At 43.5% G+C, this 20,059-nt stretch overlaps 1 protein-coding gene across 1 annotated transcript in view; it reads right to left on the reverse strand.

Annotated features, from left to right (window-relative positions):
* MGAT4B (alpha-1,3-mannosyl-glycoprotein 4-beta-N-acetylglucosaminyltransferase B) overlaps nucleotides 1–20,059 on the reverse strand; it is a 600,394-nt gene that overhangs the window by 270,892 nt on the left and 309,443 nt on the right. The window contains exons 3-4 of the mRNA XM_040344984.1: nucleotides 9,509–9,649; nucleotides 2,636–2,769 (exon numbers count right to left, since the gene is read on the reverse strand). Coding sequence (XP_040200918.1) covers nucleotides 2,636–2,769; nucleotides 9,509–9,649 — 275 coding nt within the window. The remainder of the gene's footprint in view (nucleotides 1–2,635; nucleotides 2,770–9,508; nucleotides 9,650–20,059) is intronic.

Genomic DNA, 20,059 nt, shown 5'->3' on the forward strand with positions numbered 1-20,059 from the left:
TCCCATCTCAAAGGTTTAAGGAGGCCAAAGATGAAGCAATTTTCTTTACTGCAACCACAGCAGTGGCCACACATGGGTCAAAATGTGGTTAGTTCCTGCTGAACTGGACACATTTTGATCCATCTATGGCCACCTTAAGCCTGGGTTCACACTGCTGGGGTGCGAGAAACTACATGTAATTAGCACAGGAATTGCAGCACATTCCTGTGCTATTTACATGCGCGGTCTCTGGGGTGTGAGTTGAGCCATGGATTTGTACGACTCAAATTGAACAGTGTTTACACCAAACTGGTGCAAAACCCTTTTTTTTGTCCACACCGGAATCGCTTTGAATGGTGTTTGCATTGCATCTTGTGTGATCCGAGGTCAAAGGATAAGTTCACCTTTGGAAACATGTTCCATCAGTTTTTAGGGTGGAAAATGTAACATTCCCAATGCTCAAGCCACTGCTCAATCCCCCTCCTCTCAGTGACAGCAGTACTGGGAGAAGTTCCCCGTACTAGCTGTCACTTTTTTGAATCAGCGTGGCCATGCGCGGCTCTGCCCACGCGGATGAGTCATTCATTCAATTGAGCTCTGTGTATGAATGAACTACAAGTCTTTGTGGCTGTAGTTCTCAATAAACTACCACGGTGCTGCTGAGCGCCGTGGTAGTTCATTGATTCTTCCTGTCAGTGTATCTGCTTGCCCATACGGGGTGTATGGGCAGACAAATACGACAGGTCTGCAGGAGACCTGCATGGCACTAGCGATCTGCTGATTGCTGGTGCAGAGCTTTACAGGCTCCAAAAATAAAGAAGAAGAAAAAATGCACATTTTTTTTTTTTTACCTACAAAAAATATGCATTTATTATTGTTTTTCAAACATAAACTTAGCCTTTAAACCAGGGTTGGCAAAATCATTCCATCCGGCCCCCCGTGCCGCTGAGTGTGTGTCCGCGGAGCTGTGGGCTGGGGAGGCTGGAGCCCCGAATGGTTTGGTGAAAAGCCCCGAGTCTCGGCCATTAAGGCTTTCACTAATAGCCCCGAGTCCCGCCGAGCAGGACACATTTTTTTTTTCAGCCCTACCGCCTGGTTGGCTGGTGGAACTGTCTGTCTCCCTTGATGTTGGAGTGGCAGGGAACACCAGCCAACTCGGCGGAAGGGCTGAAAAAAACAGATAACGGCAGCGATTGGCGGGCAGTGAAGTGGGAGGCGCTGTGCCTCTGCGCTGACGTGTTTCAACGTGTTTACAGCGTGGCGGCGGCGGCGCGCCAAGTTTAATTTTCTCCATCTCCAGCTGCAAGGTAAGCAAACACTCTCCTGTACCGCAGGGGGAGAGAGAGACATTGAGCAGCGCTGAGTAGAGAGCTGCTGAAGCTAACATAAGTAAACCAGCAGGTGATTGCCCTCTGTTCAGCGCTGCTCACTGTCTCTCCATCTGCATGATTAATGCAGGAAAGGACAAAGCTGGGGGGTGTCTGTGTAAATCTAAAGGGGTCTAGTGGTGCAGAGTGTTGCTGTGTAATGTAAAAGGGGTCCAGAGTGCGGTGTAATAGAAAAGGGGTCCAGAGATGCGGTGCTGTGTAATGTAAAAGGGGTCCAGAGATGCGGTGCTGTGTAATGTAAAAGGGGTCCAGATGTGCGGTGTTAATTTTTAAGTTGATCGTTTTGTACGGCTCCCGAATGATGTTACAAAAATCCAAATGGCCCTTGGCAGAAAAAAGGTTCCCCACCCCTGCTTTAAACAAACGTGACCTGGATGCACTTTTTAGGAGTTTTTTTTCCTTTTCCTTTTTTAAGCAAGACTCCACTTTCTGCAGATTCTGTATTTGCTGCAAAGTTGTGTTGTGTGAGGGACTCTGTAGTGTTACAGCTCTCAAAAATTTAGTGGGACTTAAGAGAGTGCTTTAGTCCACCCCCAAAGGGGTAGGACCTCTCCCTGATTCCCACGGGGTGCAAGGCTCCTGACAGAGACATAGAGTTTCAATGGTCTGCCTAGCCAGAAGGCCTGGCAGACCCCGTTTTAGTCTAGGTCGCGGGAAGCTGACCATCGAATACTAAGTCGAGGGGCTCTCCCAAAGACTGACCTTAGCCAAAATATGGGACTTGTTATTCAGTAAAAAAAAAAAAAAAAAAAAAAAAAAGATTACTAAAATAAACTTCCAACTGGCATACTTTGGGTTTACAAGCTGTCTGTGAACCCAGGCTTACTCCACTTTTGTTGAGAAAAAAAAACACTGATACTGTTTCTGAAAGAGTGACTACCGGTAATTAAATCAGCTGGTGTCTCCATCCCTTTAGAATTGATTAACTCCTAAGGAATTATCTCACCAAAAATGAAAATTGTGTTGCAAAGGATGCCTAAAACCTGACTTTTGTCACACATTTCTGGGAGAGTTCTGTACACAAACTGTGCATGTAACGCCTCTAGGAGTCAAATTGCATTGAAATTATAGAAAATTACAGCAGCTGTAGTTTGAAAATTAAATAAAAATGTTAATGTTTAATTACATTATAGCTTGTGTTCTATTAATTGTTTTTTTTTATCGCTATATTTTTTTCCCCATGAAAGTGGAGTTACCTTTTAGGAAAATTAAAAAGTCTTAGGCAAAATAGTTCCAACATATTTATGATTACCAATGTATTAAAATACCTCTGCTATTAGCACCACAATCACACAGTCTTCTTTCTCCTGTTGATTAAGCTCAGATATCAAGGAGTTAAGAGTGTCTGTCAAGTAGGAGTGCACCTCCCTCTTCACACTGGGGATACCCATTACTATAGATACTGGCAAAGAAAAAGAGACATTAAGAAGAAGCATTAACATAAATGAAGTATAATATTGTACATTAATATTAATAAATAAATAAAAGTACAACACATTTGGGACAATTCAGTTGCTCATTTTGAAAAAGTGTTTTTTTTTTGCTTGTTTTTATAATGAGCATATCATAGTAATGATAAATGTTCAGTGCGATAAAACCAATTAAAACTGCATTTAAAAGACCCAAAATGAACATACAGCGGGTAAAAATAGAATTTTTTGTTCTCACCGTATAATCCTTTTCTCTGTCGTCCACAGCCTTCTCAAGTCTTGACAAGTGGGTTATGTTCCTGTTCACAGGAGAGGACTAGACAGAAACATGTTAGATATTTAAATACCTGTTACTTTAACAGAGTTGAACAGACCAAAAGGAGGGGTGGGTGCTGTGTCCGTCCATGGACGACAGAGAAAAGGATTTTACGGTGAGTACAAAAAATCCAATTTTCTCTTATCGTCCATGGACAGACACAGCCTTCTCAAGTCTTGACAAGTGGGACATCCCCAAGCAGTGTAAAAAAACGAGGGGTGGGAACAGTATCAGTAAAAACAAAAACTTCACCCCAAACAAGCAGAGCTCCTCAACGGAGGAGTTGAAACTTCGGCTGCAAAACCTTTGCGGCCGAATGAAGCATCTGAAGATGCACTCGCATCAACCTTGTAAAATTTGGAAAAAGTGTGAACGGACGACCTTACACATCTGTGAGACAGACGCTTGATGTCGAAAAGCCCAGGAAGCACCAATTGCCCTGGTCGAATGTGCCGTGACCGGAAAGGGGGGCGACCGCCCCCCTAAGAGCATAGGCCTGTATGACGGTCTGCCTGATCTACCAAGAAATGGTGGCCGACAAGACCGCCAGGCCCTTTTGTGGACCAGATACCGACACAAAAAGTGAGTCAGACCTCCGAAACGGAGCAGTAGCAGACAGGTACACCCGCAAAGCGCGTACCACGTCCAAAGTATGTAGCGCAACCTCCTTAGGATGCGCCGGCCGAGGACACAAGGATGGAAGTACAATGTCCTCATTAAGGTGAAATGACGAAACCACCTTCGGAAGAAAGGAAGGTTGCGGGCGCAACACCGCCTTATCCTTATGGAGGACCAAGTATGACGTCTTGCAAGACGAGGCCGCCACCTCTAATTCTGAGCCAGAAGCTGCTCTCAGAAGAAGGTCGTCTAAGTAGCCTACGATGGCAATGCCTCGCTGTCTTAGCAAAGCTAGGATCGGCGCAAGCACCTTGGTGAAAACTCGTGGTGCTGACGCTAGTCAAAAAGGAAGGGCCACAAACTGATAGTGGTCCTCCCCTTACGCAAAACGCAGAAACCTCTGGTGACTTGCGCAAATTGGGACATGCAAGTAAGCGTCCTTGATGTCCAAGGACGCCAGAAAGTCCCTCAGATGGAGCGCAGCTACCACCGAGCAAATGGATTCCATGCGGAAATTCTTTACTCTTACAAAGGCATTTAGGGCTTTGAGGTCCAAAATTGGACGGACCCCGTCCTTCTTCGGGACCACAAACAGATTCAAATAAAATCCCTGAAACCTCTCATCCTGCGGAACGGGTAAAATTACCCCGCAAATTAGCAAGTCCTGCACTGCCCCTAGCAGGGCAGACTGACGAGCCAGAAGGAGAGGGAGACTTGAGGGAAAGAATCTGTTTGGTGGATAGGAAAGAAACTGTATCTTGTACCCAGAGGTCGGAGAGCAGGGAGGTCCACCGAGCTGTGAACCTGCGAAGCCGTCCCCCCACCCATGAGTCGAGCGGGGGCAAGGCTTCATGCATTGGTGGGTTTGGGTGCCAGCTTGTTCTGCTTACGCACCCAGGGACGTTTCTGTCCCCCAACTGAGCCCTTGTCGGCCTGGGAGAGTTTACCCGCAGGCCTTGACTGGCGAAAATACTGCTTTTGAGTGGGAAATGAAGGACCCGTCTTACGGTGCGGCTTCTTTTCCCCTGGTGGACTGAGGTAGGAGAGTGCTCTTACCCCCAGTGACATCGTTCATAATGTCATCCAGCGAGGTACCAAAAAGCCTCCCACCCTTGAAGGGTAAATCAGCCAGGGCTTTTTAGGATGCTTGGTCAGCAGACCAGCAATTCAGCCAAATCAGGCGGCGCAAAACCACTGCCGAAACAGAAGCTCTGGATATCAAGGGTGCTGCATCCAGTGTAGCATCACAGACATATACAAGGCCCTGGACCAACTGGTCAGCCAGTCTAATAAATTCGGGAGGGAGTTGGTGCTCCTCCACAGTCTGTTGCAAAACCTTTGCCCATTCAGTGAGTGTCTGAGACACCAGGGTTGCGGCCGCAATGCAGACCCCAACATGGTAAACATGGAGCGGGTCAGTGCCTCGGACCTCCTATCAGTATGGTCCTTAAAGGCAGGGGTCCCTTCTATACGACGAGTGGTCACCTTATTTAATCGGGCAACCGGGGGGTCCACTATTGGAGGAGAAGCCCATTTTTTCAAGAGGCTCTCCTCAAAGTGGTACTGAACCGCCAGGCGCTGAGGAACTACAAAGGACTTCTGCGGCTTGTCCTATTCCTTATCAATGAACTTGTCAAAAAAGGGCACATAAGGAAAAACCTTCACAGAATGGTCTGATTTGTGGGACCCAAAAAAGACAGAGCCCTCAGAGCATGCCTTAGCTGCACTATCCAGCTTAAGGGAGTCCCTCACAGCACTGATAAGTGCCCTGTCCTGTACTGACCCAAGTGAGGAGTCTTCCTCACAAGGAAGGTCCTGGTCCACATCTTCAGACAACACAGAACCGGGGACCTGAGCCGCAGCCAGGTCCTGGTCTGAGTCAGAGCATTCCCCAGGGGATGGCGGGGGGCTTTTTACCCCCCTTACGCCCGCACGCCGCTTCCACCCTGGCAACAAATGTTTCCATGACTGTCGACAAAGTGTCAATGGGAACCGCAGGTGCAGGAGCACCAGCTGCCACCTCTGGCATGTTTGGGGAAGAAGAACTAGATACTGACTCCATAACAAGACAGTTTTCAGGGACCTATTCAGACCTGAATAAAAGCCCACCCTCCTGCTGCGCTGACCAGGGGGTTACCCAGGGGACTCACCAACCCAGGAAGAGACTGTTCAGCGCTGCTGCCCGCCCTCAGTTAACAGTGTGTGTCAGAGGAAAAGGCTGTGAGGTAAAGCTGTGAGGTAAACTGCGCACTGTAGAAGCCAGCACTACAGGCCAAAACCACATTCAAAATAAAATAATGGGGCCTTACTGTGGCAAAAACACCCCCACAGAAAAAACGCAGGCCCAGACACCCCACAGTCCCCTGGTGGGAAAAGGAGCCCCCCCACAGGTCCACCCCGTGGGCAGCAGTAGCAGTAGCATTGCAGTAGAGGGAAACATGACAGAGAGCAGGAAAGGGAGGATAGGAGGACCCCCCAACCCCAGCCGTACCGACCCACCGAGGCGGGAAGGACTGTACTTACCTGTCCATGCGAGGACCCGCTAACGCATTCCTGACAGGCATACAACCTCGTTGGCGTAGCTGTCGGCCTGGTCCACTGTGAGTGAGACAACACCATAGCCCAGTCATATGGGCAAAATCTCACCGGCCACCCCAGGAGTCATGGGGTATGTCGTGGCAGACCCAGCCCTTAGCAATGATGTGCTCCCGCTCGCTGGCCGGATTGGGGAGACTACAAGGATCTATATATCCAGCCTGTCTCTCAGCCGGCAGTTGATAGAAGATTCTCAAAGAAATAAAATAAAGAAAATAAAAATTTTAATTTCCTCAGGGCGCTGGGCCCAAAGGGAGGCATATGCCCTTCTCCTTTGCTAGGCAGAAAAAAACTAAGGCTGCATGCTGCAGAGAGGAGGGTTATGTCCGAAGGGCCCGTCCCCTGGGCAGGGGCTGTTCAATGTAACAATGTAACATGTATTTAAATATCTAACATTTTTCTGCCTAGTCCGCTCCTGTGAACAGGAACATAACCCACTTGTCAAGACTTGAGAAGGCCGTGTCCGTCCATGGACGATAAGAGAAATAAGTATTGAACTGGTCACCATTTTTCTAGGTAAATATACTTAGAAAGGTGCTTTTGAAATGAAATATTCCCCACATGTCGGTAACAACCCATGCAATCCATACATACAAAGATACCAAAACGAATACTATTGAAATTAAGTTGTGTAAGAAAATGGAATGACACAGGGAAAAAGTATTGAACACTCTTAGAGTCGGTTCACACTAGGGCGACACGACTTCCAGTGCGACTTTCAGAGGCGACTCCGACACGACTTGAACATGAACCACAGGGCGATCTGGGGCGATTTACAACACAACTTGAAGTCGTCTCCAGGACAGGAGACTTTCCAGTGGCCAATAAAACAACAATCAGCTCTGGGAGAGGGAGGGGGAGGGAAGGGGGCAGGAGAGGTTTGCCTGAGAAATATATGTTATCTTCCTGGAAAGTCGATTCAGTTAAGACAGTGATCCGACTTCTGAGGCGACTTCCATTGAAATCATTGGGTACAAATCGCCTACAAGTCGGATTGAAGTAGTACAGAAACCTTTTCTGAAGTCGGATCGCCTTGAGTCGTGTGTATTAACACCGCTCCCGTTCACTTCCATTGTTTTTCTCTAGAGCGCGACTTGGGACGACTTGAGGCGACATGAAGTCGGATCGCAAGTCGCCCCAGTGTGAACCGGCTCTAACTGAAACTTATTTAATATTTTGTATAAAATTCCATTTAATTACACAACTTAATTTCTGAACTTATTTGTTTTGGTTTCTTTGTATGTATGGAATGTTACCAAAATACTGTATAGTGAAAATTCCATGTCAACAGAACCTTACATAAAACATTTAACTAGTCAATTGTTCAGTAACTGTAGTTTGTATTTTGGCCTGTCTACAAGGTTTTCAAACCTAATAGGTGATCTGGAAAAGGAAAAGGCAGCTGACTGGGTTAGAATTTTTTAAGATCTATAGTTTATTGGTCACCCAAATAAGGGTCTTATGGACAGGACACATGCAAGATAACAGTGTGGTTGATTGACTAAACCTGGAGAGTGCAAAGTCTGGTGCAGCTCTGTATAGAAACCAATCAGCTTACAGCTTTTTATTGTCAAAGTTTAAAGTGGTTCCAAATGCATTCTATGAATTTAGATAAAAAGTCTTCTGTGTGCAGCAGTCTCCCTCAGCCCCCTAATACTTAGCTGATCCCTATATTGATCCCGCGATGTTGCACAAGAGACTTGGCTGTCCTCCTGATTGGCTGAGACACACAGCGGGCACCATTGGCTCCTGCTGAACAATGGATGCACATAAATCTGGTGGCAATAAGAAGAGGGGGCAGCGCCAAGCTGTGGCTCTGTGTCTGAATGAACACACAGAGCATCCGCATGGCTCTGGCGCCCCCATAGCAAGATGCTTGCTGTGGGGGCACATGGCCAGGAACGCTGGCGAGAAGAGGATCTGGGCTGCCCTGTGCAAAACCACTACACAGAGCAGCTATGTATAACATGTTTGCTATTTTATAAATAAAATGAAAAAACAAGACTTTAGTATCACTTTAATTGAATGTGCTGTAGAAAACGCTGATTGGCTACCAAGCACAGCTGCACCAGATTCTGAGTTTAGTTTTAGTAAATCCCCCCGGTGTGCTTGTTTCAGAGGAAGGCAGCCATGTTTACATCCAGCTCCTTTTTTTTTATCTTCCCTTTTTATTAGAGTTTTCAAACATTACGTCAAATCACCAAAGCACATCACTTTTTCTGCAGAATATACATGTTATTTCTTTTCTTTACAATACCAATCTCTAGTTTCAGACCTAAGGGCCCTTTCACACTTACGGATCACGTGAGCATCCGTTCCTTTAATATCCGCTTGCTTAGCGGGGATCGCTCCGTTGATCCCCGCTGAGCTGGCAGATGACAGGGCAGTCTATGCACACTGTGCAGGGACCGCCCTGTCAGATCTCCGCTCTCCTCTATGGGGGGATCGGATGAACACGGACCGTCTGTCCGTGTTCACCCGATCCGATGACGGATGGAAAAATAGGATTTTCCTCCCTCTACAGAAACAGACCATAGCGGGGACTGATGAGATCGGGTGTCAGTGGATGTTCTGCTGACACCCACTATTCCATAGGGATACATGTATGTCCGTATTTCATCCGAAAGCTGATGGATGAAATACGGACATACGGTCCGTACGTTTGAAAGGGCCCCAACAAAACAAACAGACAGCCAAACAATCAAAGAAACAAAATAAAAACAACACAAAAAAAAATCCATCTTTAGCATATCCATAGACAGACACTGGATGCTTGCTGTTTTGATATCTGCAGTTTAATCAATTTTGGGCACCTATCATTTTCTTACGGAGTAAAAATGAATGCTGCAGGCATTGCAACACTGGTAATGTAAAAAAAAGTTTACTGGGTTACCTAAACATTTTTACACTTATGAGTATAAGTGGGCAAGAAGTGACCACCATCTATAGATCGATGTTTATGGCCAAGTAGGAAATCAAATTTTCTTCTGTTGACAATGGATGCACATAAATCTGGTGGTTAAATTTTTCCTGTTGGCTACAAGATTTGTCCTGAAATGTACATCAGTCCGTCCACCTCTGATTTATCACAAAGTACACATGACATGCAATACCAGTTTAATACTATGACCTGCTTGTGGTCTGACCAGACATACCGGGAAAGAATTACGAACAATGCCTACCTCCTGTTCGACCTTGACCCACATGTATTGCCGGCTGCAAGCTGTTCTCCTTTGATAGCAGGTGGGGAAGGTGATGGAAAATGGTCGGTAGATGTAATACATTCTTGTTTGTGATGTTCCACAATTTCAACTTGGTTTCATCTTAAAGAAAAAGATCCAGCAAACAGACATGGTAAATGCATTTTGAGATGGTGATTTCTAAATTAACGTTAAAAAGCCTGATAAGGATTTAACAGAGAGCACACTGTGCAGACGATTGAACTCATTTGCAGCGGGCCCCTGATTGATGAGGTTTGGCCCGTGGATTGAAAAAGAATCATTAGTTCAATTTAGTTTGGAGAAAAACATGTTTTCTCCTTATAAACCTCAGAATGTACTAAGCAATTTAGTCAGGAGAAAGGTTAAAGGAATCTATTTAAAGGGACACAGAAGGTGAAATACAAATTAGCTTCCATTAGAGTACTATATTTTGTTTTTCTTGGGGAAGGTGTCTACTTAAAGATTTTTTTTTTCTTCCAATACAGAAATTTAAAAATTCAAGTGTTATTAAACCCAGGATCCTGCATTCACTATATCTGGTCTTCCACAGTACACAGAACATGGAAATGTAATTATTTTAGTAAATATAAATAAACTGCTAAACACCCTCATCATCAGTATATAGCAGTCTTGTGACTATCAGTGCCTGGTTAAAGAATGTAGGAGGAGTGTTCATTCTCCTCTGACTGTCCCAAGAGGCTGCAGGACCCCTGAACCTCTGTCTGGACAGCGCTAATTGGCCCTGTGCTGATCACATGCACCCTCCCTAAATATAAAGAAAACTCTCTAGCAATCCATACCAAACTGAGCATGTGCAAAGTTCCATCAATGCTCTGTACTATCAGGAGATGAATTGGGGCCTGTGATAGAAGGGGGATCAGAGAAGACTGGATCAAACCTTTTTACACAATGTGGAGGTTTAACCCCCTTAGGTTCCACAGTGAGTATAACAAGCATGCTTTGCTGCATATACAGACTGATTTTGCGGTTGTGGGTTTAGTAACACTTTAACAGTAATAATAAAACCAAAAAAAGTGAACTGAAATTTACAGCAATGATCAAGTCTCAGACCTAATATAACACGTAGGCAAGGATCAGGCCATTAAAAGAGAACTTGCCAAGAAAAAACATTCAGTATGCTTTAATTATTTCTCCTAAAAATGTTAGGTTCCTGAATCTCATGCAAATCTTTTGCCTTCCATACTTGCAGTCACTGACTCAAACAAATATTCTTGACTGGAGGAGTCACAAGAAGGTGAACTCAGTGGCTCCACCTAGAGTGACTAGCCAGCATAGGCCCCACCTACAACTTATTGGCCCGTGATCACTGACACATATGGCTTTGCTTGGCACCATTGCACAGTCATGCACAGCCACACATACCCTACCCTCCACTGCACCAACAGCCACTATGCCACTCTCTGCACCAACGTGCACTACACTCGACACATCTAAACCAACGGCACAATGCAATGTACTGCATCATTGCACACAACATAATTCTCCGTCAATCTACCAATGTGCACATCCACTCTCTGCCACTGCACCAACATGCGCTTTCTTAATCACCACCACCAGACAAATGTATCTTCATTCTCCACCAATGCATGGATGAACACTGCTTTCCTTCCTGCCCCTACACCAACACACATATTTTCAACCTCTGTCACTGCACCCATGCACACTTCTTAACATGTGCACAGCTCTTGATTTTTTTTTTTTTATAAGGCTGAAGATATTGAGAGATACACTGCCAGTGCCAAAATAAAAAAAAGAACAATAGGACTCCCCACTTCAGTGACAATTTCCACTTTGAACTAGAAAGCAAAGCACACCAATCGCTCGTTCATATATGCCTGCACATTAAGCCACCACCACACTGTAGCAGTTTAGTGTGAGAGTAGCAGCCATTTTGGACTATAGGTACATGCGGCTGGGGGTGATGCGTGTTTTATGTGCCACTACATTTACCTGTGTTTATGCATGAGGAAAATCACAGGCAAGTGTACTTAGTGTGAACGGGCTTACTCTGCCTATCCCCAAATCGTTTCAATATAAAAAATAAAAAAATATGTTTTTACAGTTGGGACTAAAGTGGTATTAAACCCCAAGCCAAAAATGTAATGGATTTCAGCTTACCAATCATTAGATGTGGTGGCTACATCAGTTTTCTTTCCTTCCCTCTGTTTTCACCTGGTGATCTGGCCAGTAACACAGCTACTGTATTAGAGTGCCCCCACTCTGGATGAATGAACACAGGTGGCACATTTAGATAGCACCATTGTCAGTATGGAGGGAGAGGAGTGTTAGTGTATCTAAATCTGCTAATACATCTAACAGATGGAAGTCAAACTCCAACTAATACTTCATAAGCAGTTACAGAAATTCCTTTTGGGATAAAGGTTTTACATATATAAAAGAGGATCATTGTAAGCACCCCAGTGAGTGTCAAATGGTTTGTCCCCTCTCTATAACTGATACATTCGGCTGGAGAGCTTGTTCTTTTGAAAAATAGACTTACTGGCTGGATCGCCAGATGAATACAGAAGAAAGGCTAAAAAAATGGTAATCTCTTATATAACAAATGTTTGCTTTTGGGTTTAACACCACTTTAAGCAAGCCAAAGAAATTGTATTCAGTTTATCTACTTTATTTAGGCAGACAGTTCCTCAAGAATATCTCCCATTTAATCAATTTTTTTCAAGGCATCTTCATAATTACAAGCAGCATTATATGTGAGCTTATTGCTAGCGGGGGGATTGATTCATTAACTTAATCCACACCTTAGACTGGGTCTCCCTTCTCTTTACTAGTGAATACAAATACTAAAGAGAAAGCATATGAAACATTATCCACATGGCAATTACCAAGAACACCCCATAAACAAAAGCTTATGCCGCGTACACACAACCATTTTTAATGGTCTAGAAAAAACTATGTTTTTTTTCAACGTGATTCTTGTCAAGCCTGCCTTGCCTACACACGATCGTGAAAAAAAAATGCTCAAGCAAAGCGCAGTGACGTACAACATGTACGACGACACTATAAAGTTTGGTGAGAGACGATTTGCGCTTTTCAATCTTCGTGCTTTTCAGTCTGTTACAGCGTGACGAATGTGCCATCTCCATTACGAACGAGCGCTCCCGTCTCATAACTTGCTGCTGAGCATGCACGTTTTTTCACGTCATTAAAGCCTACACACGACCGTTTTTCACGTAAGAAACGACAACGTGAAAAACGACTTAAAAAAATAGAGCATGTTCTAAGTTTTTAATGCCCATTTTTCACATCATGAAAAATGCTCTGGAGCCTACACACGATCATTTTTAATAACCAATTTAAAAAATGTAATTTTTCACGTCATGAAAAACGGTCTTGTGTACGCGGCATTAGGCTTAGTGATATTAGCTAAGGAAGAAGACCCTTTCCACAAAAAAAAGCAAACTTCAACTGCAGTAGGATTAATGTTACCAGTCAAAAATAGATATTGGTTTCAATAGGATAGGTGTGTGCTGGTGTTATTTTCTTTTCCCACTGGAGAAGGGTAAGCCCAGGTTCACACTGTTGTAAATTCTCATGCAACGTGTGAGTCAAAGTTGCATGACGAGTCATAACGCATTCATTTAAATGGGTGCCGTCTTAAAAAAAATAATTCACAAGTCACAAGGAAGTCGTTTCTTTGTCCCATCCTAGCGACTTTGGCTTTTTAACCCTATACACCACTCCCATTCTATTTTCTGCTGTGTACCTATGCCTTAGCCCCGATCCCTGCAGGTCAAAATCTCCTCCCAAGCATTGTTACCTCCCAAAGCACTTTGTCCACCTAGCAAGCACATTGTAAAGCTGTGTTCACAGTGCAGAAAAGATGAACAACTCATCTGACTTGTATGTGAGAATCCTGCAATTTTTGATACAAGGGACCTGACCTATATAAAGACCAAGGCAAGCGAGACTGAGCATCGTTAAAGGTAGCAAGACTCTACCATGTGGATTAGGAGAGCTTTTTGGCCAAAGAACGGTCCAAAAAATGTAAGTTTAATAATATGTGTCACATTCTGGCTTTGGCAAATCAATACAAAGCCGCAAAACATCAAAGTCGCCAGCAAGTTGCAATGCAAAGTCTCACTTTCCTTCATATAATCCTGACTGCAATTTTGTTCTATGAGAATTCTTTGAGTTTCTTTGAAAAGAACTGAGCTCAGGTAGAAGAGGTGAGAGCATTAAAGCCTGACAATCAGCCTGATTGTTCCGATTTGAAAGAGAGAAAGTACGAGCAAATAATAGATCAAATAATTTATATTATTACAACTGAAGAGAAGAGATTTCCATTATTAGAGATGACCATTGGTGACTGGTTGTCTTTAAAGCAGAGTTCCAGGCTGTAAAAAAAAAAAGTCCACAGCTATAAATACTGTAGCTGCTGGCTTTTATTATAAGGATACTTACCTGTCCAGGTATCCCAGGATGTTGGCACCCCTAGCTGATTCGTCCATCGGTTTTGGTGCAGTCACCGGCATCTTCACTTGCAGCTTCACAGCCTGTTTCCTACTGCGCATGGGCAAGTCGAGCTGCGCTTTCTGAAAGGTCTCGCTGTCTTCTGGGACCTGTGTGTCTCCCAGAAGGCAACGGAGGGGATAGGAGGGGCTTGAGATTTTGTAGATCACCGTGATCTTTGTGTGGCCATCTTACCCGGAAGTGGGAGTGGGCACCTGGTTGACAGGTCTCCGCTCTTCTCTCCTCCCCCAAAAGTGGCAAATGTGGCAGCGGAGGGGTCTAAAAAAGGAAAACTTCCCCTTTTGGGTAGAGCTCCGCTTTAGGTTGCTCATTTCCAACAGCCAAGAGAGAGGAGTATGAGAATAGTATGAGAATAGCATGAGTATGAGAATAACAAGCACAGTTTATGTTTTACTGTTAACTAGGGGTAGTATAGAATATTTCTAGTAAATTTGCAACACACCTCCAACGCTGCAGCTCATACTAACGCACTAACATTTGTTATCCATTCCGGTGCACTAGCAGCCCAATCACTTGAATGAGTTGCCTAAAGTAAGTGCACATTAACCATTGTCTGAGGCAACATTTTGAAGTTTTCACACACATTGTAAAATCAGCTTTTGTTGCTCGAAAATTACTTAAAACCCCAAAGCGTTATATATTTTCTGAAAGCAGACGCCCTAGAGAATAATTTCATGTCACATGATATTTATGCAGTCGTTTGTGTCAGACACACATTTTCTGGAAAACAATGCGAAAAAATGAATTTTAGTGCCCACAAATTCAGTAGAATACCCACTTTTTGGTAAAATAAAAAGAGAGGATGTTGCGCTAGGTAAATAGATACCCAACATATCAAGATTTACAATTTTGAACATGTAAAATGGTGACAAACTGTGGTACCTAAAAATCTCCATTCTCCAGGTGAGGCTTTAAAAGCCTTTGGAGGTTACCAGTTTAAACATGAGCCCTGACGCTAGAATTAAAAAATGCTTTTTAAACGTAAATGTCCATAATGCTTGAAGCACCATAGTAGGTGCTTCAAAAAAAGTCCACACTTGCAATGAATGAAAAAAGTGAGTATCCCAAGTTGCTCCAACCACCAATCACCTCTGGGTGTAGTGCGTGCTCACCTTATGCATTGACCAAAAGGTCAGTAATCGCGGTTTTATTAGTAAGTCAGTAATAGGGTAATAGATTTTAGGCATAACCATGATACTGGCATTGAGAAGGTCAGGGGATATGGCGTGGCCCTCCAGTATCGTGTTGAAAGCTGACGTAAAATGGGACACGAGATGCTCATTGTAAATCTTATAATAAGACACTGTAAAGCCATCTGGTCCTTATTACAGTTTTTAAAGGAACAGCGCACCATCTTTTAGGAATTTTTTATGATTGTTTGAGTGACAGAGTGCAAGGTGGTTGCAGCAGTTCCTTACATATTTATAATTCACGTATTATATTTAGCAGCGCATGAGTATACTATTTTTATTTTTCATCCTGCAGTAAACCTGCTGCACCCGCAAACACATTCCTCCACTCACTGCCACTCCTGGGACACAGCGGGGATGGTCAAAATCAGGCAGACTGGAGTGGTGGCGTCAGGCTTCACGACTTCTCTCCCTCCTCGTGTGCTGCTCAAAGATGGCATGGATTCCTTTCTCAGCATGTAGCTTCCCTTGGCACAGCACGCTGACCATGGGGCAAGTCCTCCATTTTCTTTGCTTCCGTCTCAGGTGTGTCCCTAGACTGCATGCCACTTGAGACTGCTGATTAATCTCCTGCGTCTCTTGCCTCCTTTGACTCCCCCACTGACCCCGACCCTGTCTTAAACATGGTCAGGTAGCCTTAACCACTAAAATAGACTCTGTCCAGATGGACTTGTCTTTTCTTAAAGCAGAATGTTCAAAATCTCCACCATCGAGTTACAAATGCTGAACAGCGGGTCAGTGATTTTGAGGATACTACCTACCCTTTACAGGTTTCTGTGACTGATTTACAGAAAAACCATGAGGCTATTGTGGATGAGTTGAATGATCTGAAGGATTGCCTATGCCAAAATAACCAGAGGTTTTTGGGGTTACCTGAGGGGAAACAGAAACCCTGAATCCTTTATGGAACACTGGCTTGTCACTACCTTCGGGGTCACTGCTTTTTCTTCATTATTTGCTAATGAAGGGGCCTACAGAGTCACACTATGCCCATTACCATCTGGAGAGCCACCTAGCCATATTTTGATTAAAGCAATATCGTGATAAAGAAGCTGTATTGCAAGCGGCAAGATAAAAGGGTACATTTTTTACAACAGCAAAACCATCTCCATTTTCCCAGACTTCTCTGCTGCTATGCAAAAACAACAGACATCATTCTTTTCGGTCAAGAAGAGACTACGGGATGTTCAAAGTATGCATTATCCAGCATGCCTGCAAGTTATCCATCAGGGCAGGGCTCACTTCTTTAAGATGCTGTGCAGTGGGTGGATGCCATGGGCCTAAAGGCTCCATCTTGGTCAACTCGATGTACTCCTCCTCGCTAACCCTGTTGAATCACTCTGATCATTGTAGCTACTTATGTCTCAAGAGGATCTGCTTCTTTAGACACCGCTCTATGACGCATATCGCCTACTGTCTAGCATGTGTCTTATTACTGGATGCTACCTAGTTCCATGTCAATGCCATTTCTACTCCTTTATTTACATGCTCAGTTTGCCCTATGTGAGAGGCCCTTGCCTACTTTAGTTCTGAGCGTTGTATTGGCTTGGAGTTCCTACAATGTCTAATGGTTCTGCAATTTTCTGCCTTTGGCTCCGAGTTTCAGATGCTCATGTTTCCGGGTGTTGACTGCCTACTTTTCTATGGTGCAGTTATAGCCTGAGCCCTGCAGACAACAACTAGTTTATTGTTCACTTGCAGTACTTTTGGTAATTAATGCTTGCTCTGTCCTCTCCTGGGCTGAACAGTATTGCCCCCCCCACACCCACACCCACCCACCCAATGTATAGTTCTGGTTCCAGGGGAAAAGTTTCCAATTGTTGGAATTTGGGATCCAGGAGGTCTAGGGAAGTGGTTTCTAATAGGGTTTTGTTAACACACTTTCTTCACTTCTATATGTCCATTTAATGTTTATGGTCCTTTTACTGATGTCTTCTTTTGTTTTGCCATGACCATATTACATATGATTTCTTGGAATATCAGATGACTCAACTCTAAAGTCAACTCTCTTTAATGTTCGAGTACCTAGCTTGTCATAACCCGCATGTTATTCTTCTTCAGCATTCGTATCTGCAAGGTTCTAGCGTTATGGCTCTTAAGTGTGCTAAAATCACTTATGCTCTGCATTATTAAGACATATCCAGGGGGGGGATGCTTTGTAAATTTTGTTTTGGAAATTTTAGGCAAACTGTATACTCTGGTCAATTTATATATTTCCCCTTTATTCACTAAAACACGTTTTGGGTTAACTGAAGGTCCCCTTATTCTTGCAGGTGACTTCAATACGTTCTTAGATAACTACCTTGATAGACATAGTGGTTCGACCAGACTCTAAACTCCCTTACATTCTTATTCGGATAAATTCAACCATGTAAATGCTAGGAGATTGAAGCGTGCTTCTACCAGGGAATATTCCTGACAATTATGCTACCCTATCCCATACTGACCTGTATTTACTTTCCCATGACCTATTTGGCTCTGTAGCTGCAGTTAGATACCTCCCTAGAGCAATTTCTGACCACTTTCCCTTCTGTTAGATCTTGCTCTAGGCGCACATAGAAATTATAAAGTCCACTCCAGCTCGTTGATCCAACAGTGACAGATCAGGGGCTTATTGAAATTAATTCCTACTGGCTGCTTAATGCACAGACCACATCTGTGCCTGTGGTCAGGTATGCCAGAAACACCACTATTCTCAGTACATTTGATGCTGCCATTGGGACAGCCTGTAAGGCAGCCCAGTCTAGACAAGTTTATGTGGAGAAGGCCCTATCTGATGCTGAAACACATTACTATGCCACATCCAACCCTGCCACGTATGCTGCTTAGCAGACCAAAGCCAGGGAATTGGATCCGATTCTTGCAGTACACACCCAAAATAAATGATTTCACAAAAAGTCAGAGGATATGCTAGATGATAGATAAAAATGGTCGCCTACTGGCATATCATTCCAAACATGACATCCAACCTTGCACTATCCATATAACTCCTACAGGAGTCATTGTTGAACAAATCCAAAAGGTGGTTTGTTCCTTTGTGTCTTTCTATTATGATCTATATATTAAAAAAGCACATTATGTGCTACTATTATTAAATTTGATGAATATTTCTATGATATCCAACTTTCTAAATTTTCTGTAAGCAAACTTTTGCTCCTAGATGCTCCTTTAACTTCAGAGGAAATAGAATTACCCATGTGTTCCTCTGCACATAAGATGCCAGGCCAAGATAGCTTTTCTATAGAAAGGTACCTGCAATATAAAGATATTCTTATTCCACATTTAGTCCGGGTGTTTACTTATGCCTTCGAAGCTGTTTGCCACCTTCTATGTCTGTTACACTGATTGTAGTCATTCAGTAACCACATAAGGACTATTGTGAATCCCATCTCATTGTTTAATTCAGACATCAAAACTTTAGCTTAGATTCTTGCCCGTAGAGATAATTAGGTGTTTGCCACTATAATGCATTCAGACAAAACTGGATTTATTCCGAGATGATATATATCCATTAACTTACGTAGGCTGTTTACTAATCTACAGGCTATTTATTTATTTTATTTTTTGGTAAAAATATAACAGCATGCTTATATATAAACCCTGAAGAAGGAAGTATATACGCTTATAATAAACCCTCCCCTCCCGCCGCTTTTCCAAAACATGTTGGGAACTTTGGTCAACTTTATGTCTAGAACCTTGGTGTGCTCCAAATACTAGCAGCTGTTCATTATTCGGCACATGTTCCATTCATTGTTTTTAGGTGTTTTTGAATGTACTTGTTATTTATGTCACCTTTTGTATTAAATACAATTTGTAAGACTTTTATCCTATGCCATTTCTTGGTGTATCCTAGCTTACCCTTTTTCTTTGTCCGTACTATCCCTTGGGCACTCCCTCCAAATGCCTATATTTTGGGATGTGACAAATATTGCTGGGATTCCAATTATCTCTGGTTAGTTTCTCTCTCTTTTCTCAATTGTACAAATTTACAGGCTAGACATGATGCTATGGGCTCCAGGGCTGTACTAACGCTGGATACCCACAAAGCCTTTGACTCGGTCGAATGGCCTTATGTGTTGGACGTACTTGCGAAATTTTATTTTGTACCCAACTTCCTTATATGGATTCAGCTGTTGTACCATAAACCACAAGCTATAATACAGGTGAGCCTTTTACACTAATGTGGGGTTACCAGACAGGGTTGCCCCCTATCACCCTTATTATTTGTTATAGCGATAGCTCCCTTAGCCAAATTGCTTCGGTCTAATGCTGATACCTCTGGGCTGACCATCAATAGATTGGAAAAATAGGTTTCCCTATATGCGGATGACTTGCTTATTTATTTGGCAAATCTGTAATCCTCATTGCCTGTCCTTTTTAAATGTTATTCAAAATTATGGACATTACTCAAGTTTTCAAGTAAACTGGGAAAAGTACCCTATTTGCCAGTTAGACCAGGATGCTCTTGCCACCATCCCACCCTCTTGTCCCTTGTTAAATTATTCCTAGTTTCCGATATTTGGGAATAATAGTACAACAGCCTCTACCTATCTTCGGAATAATCCAGACCCCCCTTTACGCAAGCTGAAAAATACTATTAAAGTTTGGATTAATCTTCCCTGAACCTTTCAGATTCTCCAGTATACTGTTTATCCCCAAGCGATGATTCCAGGAGATTGATTCCAGGAGACTGATTCCATACTTCCTTTATTTGAGCAGACAAAGCGGGCAAAATAGCTAAAGATACCCTGCAACAAATTTCAGCAGAGGGCCTCACTGTTCCCCACATTCAAACCTATAATATCAG

The sequence above is a fragment of the Rana temporaria genome, chromosome 3 (genome assembly GCF_905171775.1).
Source record: "Rana temporaria chromosome 3, aRanTem1.1, whole genome shotgun sequence".
Classification (NCBI taxonomy): Eukaryota; Metazoa; Chordata; class Amphibia; order Anura; family Ranidae; genus Rana; species Rana temporaria.